Source organism: Lactuca sativa, chromosome 9 (assembly GCF_002870075.4).
Source record: "Lactuca sativa cultivar Salinas chromosome 9, Lsat_Salinas_v11, whole genome shotgun sequence".
Classification (NCBI taxonomy): Eukaryota; Viridiplantae; Streptophyta; class Magnoliopsida; order Asterales; family Asteraceae; genus Lactuca; species Lactuca sativa.
This window is the reverse complement of record NC_056631.2, coordinates 183817037-183826673: the sequence shown is the minus strand read 5'-3', so window position 1 is coordinate 183826673 and position 9637 is coordinate 183817037. Positions and strand designations below refer to the sequence as shown.

At 36.8% G+C, this 9637-nt stretch overlaps 1 protein-coding gene across 1 annotated transcript; it reads right to left on the bottom strand.

Annotated features, from left to right (window-relative positions):
- Positions 1-248: 248 nt before the first annotated feature.
- Positions 249-1945, bottom strand: LOC111905091 (2-oxoglutarate-dependent dioxygenase DAO). The gene is made up of 3 exons (XM_023900771.3): positions 1598-1945; positions 746-1064; positions 249-646 (listed from the first exon to the last, which is right to left on the bottom strand). Exons 1-3 carry the CDS (start codon positions 1918-1920, stop codon positions 389-391), a joined length of 900 nt encoding a protein of 299 aa, XP_023756539.1. The 5' UTR covers positions 1921-1945; the 3' UTR covers positions 249-388.
- Between the last annotated feature and the right edge of the window lie 7692 nt (positions 1946-9637).

The window sequence follows — 9637 nt, the reverse complement described above, 5'->3', positions numbered from 1 at the left end:
AATGAGTCAAGAAAAGTGTTGGTAACTTTTAAATTTTCTGAAATACAAATCCTTTGGAATAAGTCAAGAAAAGAGTTTTAACTTTTAAATGAAGAGAATAAAAACCTTCAAACTCTTAATTAAAACACCTCAAATACTTTTCCTATGTAAAAAGATTATTTGTTTCTGAAATCTTAAGTAATGACAAAGTAAATAAATTCAAGTACATGGTATTAATAATAAAAAACAACAACTAATAAAGACTCGAGTTTCTAAGTGAACGTAAACTTAAATTAAACAGATATACATATATAAACTCGGCCACAAATTAATACATTCAAGATGATTGCAAAGGATCAAATTAACCCATATAAAGTTTTTATTAGGAGAAACATTTCACTGATATCTTTCACGCCATGGTATTAGTGGTTCTAAATAACTCAAGGGCGCCACCAGTGTGTAACCTATGAGAAGTTCGAACATGTCTGTACTCTTTGAAATCAATAGGAACATAAAGACGAGGATGTTCCGAGTCCACAAGTTCCGGTGGTGCTTCCACCTTCTTGTCCTTCGGTCCTAACATGAATAAGACTATCGAGTAACGTGTTTTCGGTTCAAAAGACCAGACTCTGTGTTTCACGCTACAAAATCTCCCATTGCTCCATGCCTTGATCATTACATTTATACAATTAAATCATAATAAAGAAAAAAAAGTAGTAAAAGAATATGATATATAATATTACAACTTTCTTTGGAATGATATTACCTTGCCAATATCGCCGATATTCACAGCTAGGGTACCGGGAACGGGATCTACAGAAATTATCTCACCGGAGTATTTATCAACCACTTGCAGACCGTTTACCTTATCGTCATCGTGTAAAATGGTCAGAAATGTAGGGTCGGAGTGCATGCCGACGCCGCTTAACCCAACGCTTTCTTGGCAATAATGGTATTTGTTCATTCTCATTTGGCAACAATATCTGTCGAATAAATCTCCGGCTAAACCACTACCTTCCATTAACTTCTGGCCAAGAAGTTTGGCAACATCACGAGTAGCTTTCATATACGTGTTTATAATATCCCTACAACAACCAATCAAACTATTGAGTTAATAATATTCTTAGTTCTCTTTTTTATTGAAATTTATGTATTATATAGTTGGAGGAAAAAATGACTTACCAGCCCAACGAAGTTTTTAAACTGTTCAAAAAACCATAATTATGTTTTATTTGTTCAAAAAAATCCAACGAACTTAACATTTTGTCTAAAAAACCTAACTAAGTTACAGTTTTCTGAAAGTCAAATAAAAGAAACAAATGACGTAGATTATTACCGTATCGGGAAAATAACTTGTTAGACCAACAAAGTTTCCAAAACGTTTAAAAAACTTCAATCATGTTTTGACTGTTCAAAAAAAAAAAAAAAACCGAACGAACTTAAACAAAACAAAATTGTGATTTTTTGAACCGTTTGGAACTTTGTTAGACTTTTTAGACAAAATGTTAACTTCATTAGGTTTTTTTGAACACACAAAACATGATTGAGGCTTTTTGAATGATTTGAAAACTTGGTTGAACTTTTAAGTCATTTTCCCATAGTGGGAGGGAAAAGATACCTTTGGTGAGGGGAGGCTTCGAGGAGATCATAGAACTCATCGGGTGAGAAGATATCGTCTATACTTAAAGTCTCGAAAAATGGAGTTCCTGGGTTGCGTTGAAGGTAGCCCTTACCTTGTTCGCTATGAACCGTCCGTTTCTTGATCTCATCGGGAAGACTAAGAAGTGAGGCGATCACCGCCTTCATCTCCGCCATGAGCCCCGCCGGAACACCATGGTTGACCATCCTAAAACAACCCCATTCTTCACAAGCCTTCATTATTTCCTCAGCCAATCCATCACCCTTTTGCATATCGATCACAGGCACCTCGTCCCTCGCCATCTCTTAATTTCTGATATTATTATGTGCTCCCCAGTGGAGTAATTTTCTATGTTGGGATACAAGAGTTGATATATATATAATAAAATTTGTAATCCAATATATTTAATTAAATAATTCGTACGTAGCTGCACATAAATTACTATTAATTTAAACTGTTAAACAAAATAACACGTATATTGGGTTGTTCTTTTTGTAGGTGGTGTTATATTCGCGTCGGTCCATTTTAATTTTACCATATTTATTCCAGTGTTTGTCTTTTTGTATATGTTTTTTCTAGCAATTTTTTTTGTTAAAAAACATACCGTGATCCAAACGGTTTACTACGTAACTTTCATTCCTCGTGATCAAACTTATTTTCATAATTAAAAAAAAATAACATTTGTCCAATTCTGAACTTCGTTTTCAAGAACCTAAACAAATCAAAACAACAGTAATAATCTAAACTAGATAACCAATATTGTTATTCAGTAAGACTATGAAAACACGGCTTGTGAATTGTGATTCAAGACAATCTTTCTTTTTTGGAATTTAAAGAAATGACACGAGTGGGGTTGTGTTTTGTCATTGTAACCTTTTCCGACGCCTTCTTGACAAATTCACCGTTGTTTGTTGTTTTCATTGGTGGAGCAATTGAGAAAGCATATCAACGATGTGCAGTGTAGTGTATTACCGTGTCCTTTTGTTTTGGAATATAGTTGATGAACAATTATTATGAAGATACTAAAATTTTCAGCAATCAAGATATTATAAAAAAAAGCCATTAAAGGTATTTCAGCAAAGAAAATAGATATTACCGCATGTTTATTGTTTAAGTTTAGTTGTTTGTTTTAATTAACGTATGTTTATTGTTTTATTTATTTTAAGACAAAATTCAAGAAGAATATAAGAAAATGCAAAGCGAGGTTGGGGAAGACGGAATAGTAGACGAGGAAGAATGTTTAGAACGTGCCCTTGGGACGAGACGCGGGCATGCTCGCGGGGTGTGTAGGAGACCAATCGCCAACTTCGGCTTAATGCCAAATGAACGATGTTCCACTTCAAAATCGTCCCAATATCAACCTCAATCTCAATCCCAATCTCAATCCCAATTTGATGCACAACAAATGCAAGAATACTTGCAACAATATAATGCATCGTTGGCGGCATGTATTCCGGGCTTCCAACCACCTCCATTTCCTAACTTTCTATTCAACTCTAACACACAAGGAAGTACCTCTCAACAAGTTGCTGAAAGGATGGAAGAAGGAGAAGGAGAAGGAGAAGGAGAAGAACGAGAAGGAGAAGAAGGAGAAGAAGAAGAAGAAGAAAGATATGATTATGATAATGATGTTTGATGTTTTTTTAGTGATTTGAACAATGTTAGTTAACTACTAGACTTGAATTTGAACTATGGTACTTAGTTAATGCATTTTAAGTGATATATGTTGGAATGTGTTTTGGATTTGTTAAAAATACAGGAATGGTAATGTACTAAATTTGTAAAATAGAAAAAAAAAAACAAACAATACCTATCCCGATGACATGTTGTCGCTACATGCATGTCATTGACTCCTGTTAAAACCCTATTGCGACGACTTGTTTTCATAATAGATTAAACCTGTGGCGACAACATGTCGTCGCTAAAGGTTTGCCGACGACAAGTCGTCGCTATAGGTAATTAATAAAACTTTATTTTTTAACCCCGAAAATATGATTGACAAACTCTATCCCGACGACAAGTCGTCGGAATAAGCGACGCTATCGAGATGACATCTGTACCGACGACTCTATTGACCTATGCCGACACGACTACGCCGACGACTCTATACCGACGACAAGTCGTCGGGATAGGGTCCGAAATTGTCGTCACCATAGGGTTTTATTGTTGTAGTGAATGAAGCAGGGGTGACAATTTTCAATATGATCCCGGACACTATACGAAAGTAAAAATGTTTGAGTTGAGATTTCTGACACCAAATAAATGAGTCGTGCTGGGCAGGCATTGGTGGGTCTGAACCAACGACTTTTGTCCCGACGACATTTTCGACTTTTACCTACGGAGCTGGGCCGACGACTTTTTACAGACGACATATCGTTTGGATAACCTTTCCTGACAACATGTCGTCGATATAGTGTACAAAATTGTCGTCTGCATGGGTTCACCATTTGGTGAAGACACAAACACATTTGTCTTGCATTTGCAAGGTTGTTGCATAATCCCTCTTGGCTACCCTGAAATGAACCTTGAAGATTTTAACCCATGACCTCCTTAGGGAGGAGGGAGTCGTTACCATTGAACCCATCGAACCCACTGAACCCACTGTCACATCAGTTTTTCTCTTTGATTTTTCTTCATCTTTCCGAACCCACGACACACGGAAATCCTATCTTTCTAAACCCGCTCAATTAAAAAAAATATACAAAATAATCGATGTAAAATCTTAATTAGCAATAGAGTTACCGCCGATACCACTCCCTCTTCGACGAGTTGTTTAATTGGTTTTACGAACCCACTTCATCCTCTCTCTCTACTTTCTCTCTCTCATTTTCTCTTGTACCATATGTTTTAAGACTTGTACCTTAGTTGTTTAGTATTTTGTTACTTGAGTGGGTTGAAAAAGATAAGATTTCCGTGTGTTGTGGGTTCGGAAAGATGAAAAAAAATCAAAGAGAAAAGCTGATGTGGCAGTGGGTTCAGTGAGTTTAGTGGAAACGACTTTCTCCTCCCTTATGGAAAGATTTATTGTATAATATATTAGATTTAAGTTATTTAAGTATGCCTATCATCCTATATGTACTGCATGCCCTAAATCAAACAAATCATCCCTTATGCAAATAATATTTAGGTTCACTGGTCAACCCGTCAACTGACTCAACTCGACCCACGAGCTTTCGAAACCATATAACTAAACGGGTTAGACGGGTTGTGTCTGAGTTGATGTTTTCAACCCGCCAACCCATGACACAAATAATTACATGGGTTGTATACGAGTTGATGCATTTTGACCAGACAACCCGAATTTGACATGATTACCACCGTTAAATATAAGTGTGTAAACTCCAGTTCTTCCGATTTGAAACTAATATTTTAGTTCTCATTCTTCAACTCCAACCACATTTCCGTTACTGTAGTTCCAACTTTTATTGTTCCAACCTCAAATTCTCATTTAAGTTATTCTTCTTCCACTCCAACTGCTTTTCCTTCACTTCCGAATGCATATTCCTTAACTCACAGTGCATGTCAAGAAACAAATCTTTTTAGCTTTGTAGATTATGTTCATCATTTAGCGATAAGAAATATTTAAAGTCTTTGTTATTGTCCTATAAAACATATCATGTTTAAGGCAACTGTAATTAATTTTTTTAGTCCACTATAATCCCTACATATATACTATTAACCAATGTTTTAAAAACCGTTTTTTTAATTAAACCGGTCGGGTGACGTTTTCCGGTTCAACCGGATGGTTAAACCGGTTCTATATTTTTATATGTTTTTAATTATCATGCATACATTGATTACAAAACTTGTTATCTTTTTAGTATCACAAACGTAAATAGAATCCAACATATAAAAACAATCATTATAGAAGTCAAAATCAAACAAAGAAGCTCAAAACAAACACAAAAATCCAAGAATGTCCGGTTCAACCCGGTTCAATTCAGCCGGTTGAACCGGTTTTTTACCAAAACCGGACGGTTTAATCCGGTCACGAAATCGTTATACAACCGGTCCAAATTGAACCGTCCTCACCTCCTGTTCCCGGTTCGATCGGTTCAACCGGCCGTTTCCAACCGGTTTTTAAAACACTGCTGTTAACACGATACTTGAAATATGGCATCCAATAAACCTTCTACTAGTGTTTAATAGACTAAAATGGGTTCCTCACTGCCCACTGCGGATCCTTGATATTATGAGGTTTTTGGGAGGAGCTTACATTTCGCAATGATAATAAACAACCCCTTTGGAATTGCATTACACATCCTTTTCCTTCATTGCTAGCTCGACATATAGATCAAGAAGAGACCATTAAGAAAAAGAAAACGGTGAATAACAATGTATCAATATGTTTCTTTTGGATATTAAAGTAAATGTCATGTGTCGTGAAGATCTCGTGGGATACCACCTCACAACTATCAACAATTTGCAAACATTTAAATGCCAATATGTGATACAAAAACATTTGTGTCAAATTGTGATATAAATTTTTGAAAGAAGGTGTTTCCCATTCAAATGTTGTTTATATCCTTATCATAATATAAACCGCAAATTGACGGAAAATATTTTGTGGGAAACATATGCGTATGTAGCGTCGTCACCAGATTTTGGATTAACAAAATTTACATTTGATTTATTGCTTAATCAAGATGTCAGGTTGTTTGTAACATCCAAATTTTCAAACAAAAATTTTCAATTTTAATTAACTAAAAACATTGTTCATACAAACTCATCTTAAGAAAGTCATAAGTATCAAATACAAATTATCATCATAATATCAGAGTGTCCCATAAATATTCGGAATCATAAATTGCAGGCGAATGTGTACAATCAAGCCTTTGCCTTATCCCGACCATCAGAAGTACCCGAAACACATTTAATCAACAACTGTAAGCACGAAGCTTAGTGAGTTCCCCAAAATATCACATACATCACAACATAAACAAATAGTTATGAGTTATCAACAACCCTGGAGACTACCTGAAGTCTCAATGGACAAACAACACGCCCTGTGGATTATCAACAATCCCGGAGACTACCCGAAGTCTCAGTATGCACAGTAACACATATCACAGTAACAACAAATAGACTCAGTTGGTCAACACATATATTATAACACACAGGTAAGAATAGATAGGAGATCATCTCACATAGAAGATTGATAGACCTCATACCTGCACTGTCGGAACTAGACTCCACATATTAATCACATCAAATAACTCTAATTAACAGTTAAGGTAATTTTCCCAACTCAATTATTCTAAAGCCAATTCTAGTCCACAATTTGGGAAAAAGACAATTTTTCCCCTTCCAAGACCAAACCCCCACAAATTGACCCAAAAGCCACATTTTGTTAAAATGTCAAAGGTCAACACAGTTGACCTTATGTGCGGCGTACCAAGGCTCTATGATAGGCATAGTTTACAAAGTCTGAAAATGATTTTCCAGCTGGTTATGCTGGGCATAGCGAGATTTACGCTCAGTGTACTTGGCCAAAACTCAAATATCAACTTTTGAGTTCTTAATCAATAAGACACTTTATCTTAACCTTAGATCTAAACCTAAAAGGCATTCTAATTCATAAAGTCTCTAACTTTATGCCTTTGCATGGCTAAAGAGAGCTCAATCCCAAAACCCTAACTTCTTACATCACCAAAAACTCCATAACTCATGTATGGATAAAGGAAAAGACCAAGCTTGCATTTTTATGACACCATGCACTCAAAAACATCTGAAAAAGAAAAATCAAATGGTATGAAGTAGTCCATACTCACAAAGACAAAGTTTTTGAGATAAAATGAACATAAACTTAAGCTTAAACAAAGTCTAGCAAATCAAGCCTCAAGGTATGAACTTTATACCTTCTGTAGATGAACAATGAGGTGTAGATTCTGTATCCAAGAGCTTAAATGCATCTCCACTTCTTCAATGATCTTCCTTCACCACCAAGAACATTAAAAAATCACTCAAAATCTTCAAAACTCACACTTAAGGGTTAGGGTTTCGATATTAGGGCTAAGAGGGAGGGAGGATGGTCATAAGAAGGTCCAAGGGGGAATAAGATGCTTAAATAGGGAAGACAACCCCAAAAAATTAGGGTTTAGGAACAACACGAGTACGACTAATGTACTCAAGAAGGTTCACGATTCGTATACTAACTTACACCCGACGTACACTTCATGTACGCCCAACTTAAGGACTTACTTTGAAATAATTTGACATTTTAAGGTTGAAAAATGGAAATACCTGGAAACAGGTGTTACAATTCTGCCCCACTTGAGTCAGACTTCGTCCTCGAATTCAGTCGCTACAAAAAGATCAGGGTAATGCTCACTCATCTCAACCTTAGGCTCCCAAGTATACTTATTGTCTTTCCAATGTTGCCACTGAACTTTGACCAAGTTCACAACCTTATTCCTCAAGGTCTTCACCTTCCTATTTAGAATTTCCATCGGCCTCTTGATGTAATTCAGGAAACCGTCGACCTGAATGTCCTCCAAAGGAACAACAACTATCTCATCGGCCACACACTTCATCAATTAGGAAACAAGGAAGGTGTCATGAATCTGCCTTAACTCCTCTGACAGCTATAACCGGTATGCCACCTTGCCCACTCAGGCTACCACTCTGAAAGGGAAAATAAACCTGGGGCCCAGCTTTCCCCACTTCCTGAATCGAACAACACCTTTCATAGGTGATACCTTTAGGAGTACCAAATCTCCAACCTAAAACTCTAACTCAGAGAGTCGCCAATTCGTGTAACTCTTCTAGCGACTCTAGGCTGTCAGCAACCTCTGTCTAACCTGTTGGATAAACTCTTTCATCTTTAGCACTATCTCAGTGCTCCCTTTGACTTTCTTACAGACCACTCCCCAGCAAATAGGAGTCCGAGACTTCCTCCCATATAGGAGTTTGAAGGGAGCCATGCCAATACTAGCATGATGGCTTTTGTTGTATTAAAACTCAACTAAAAAAAGGTAAGAGTCCCAGATCTCTCCAAAATAAAAGATTTGGGCTCTTAACATATCCTCAAACTTCTGAATAGACTGCTCGCTCACCTTGTCTATTTGTGGATGGTAAGCGGTACTGAAATGCAATCGGGTACCCAAATCCTCATGAAACCTCTTCCAAAATTTGGAAGTGAAGCAAACATCCTAGTCTGACACAATGGAAGTCGGCACCACATGGCGAGCCACTACCTCTCGCACATAAATCTTAGCCAATTTCTCGAAAGAAGAGCTCTCACATATGGCTAGAAAGTGAGAACTCTTCGTCAAACGATCAACTATCACCTAGATAGCATCAAAACCCTTCGTAGTGGTTGGTAACTCTTGTTGGGTTTGATGTGTTGCGTCATGGGCTGTTCTTTTGTATATCCAGTTTTGGGCCTGTCCAACTGTGATTGTAGATTAGGGTTACATACTATATATATAGTGCATGCATGTATGCCTTAGTACGATTGATTAATTATCTTTTGCATTGTAACTGTAAACACCTCTATAGACGAAGTTCTTAATCGAGCTCTTCTGAGGTGTCAAAGTTTAATCATTCGACATCATTCAAGCCATTCTTATGTTCTTTATTGTTTCATTTATTGTTTTACTGCTTGAATCTATCGATCTTTAAGGATTATTATTCCAACAATTGGTATCAGAGCAGGAGACCGTGTTACTCATACGCATCTCTTCTGTGTGAAGAATTCTTTAGGGTTTCCGCTTTTATCAATAATTGATAAAAACTATAATCTTTAGATTACAAGTCTGATTCTAGCAGATCCGAAAAAACAAGCTCATCATGTCACACGACGACTCTCAAGCCAATCTGTTGGGGTGCAAAGCTCTTCATTCATGACTTTGTAAATGTTTGACTTTTGTAAAACCCACTTGCATATGGTGCTTTAGCCTTTTGACCCATTTGTTAGTGAGAGTGAGAGAGAGACATGTAAACACCTCTATAAATAGTGGGTTTGTCCACTTGTAGAGGTGTGCTTGAGAGATGTAGAAGTGAGTGTGTAAGTGTGTG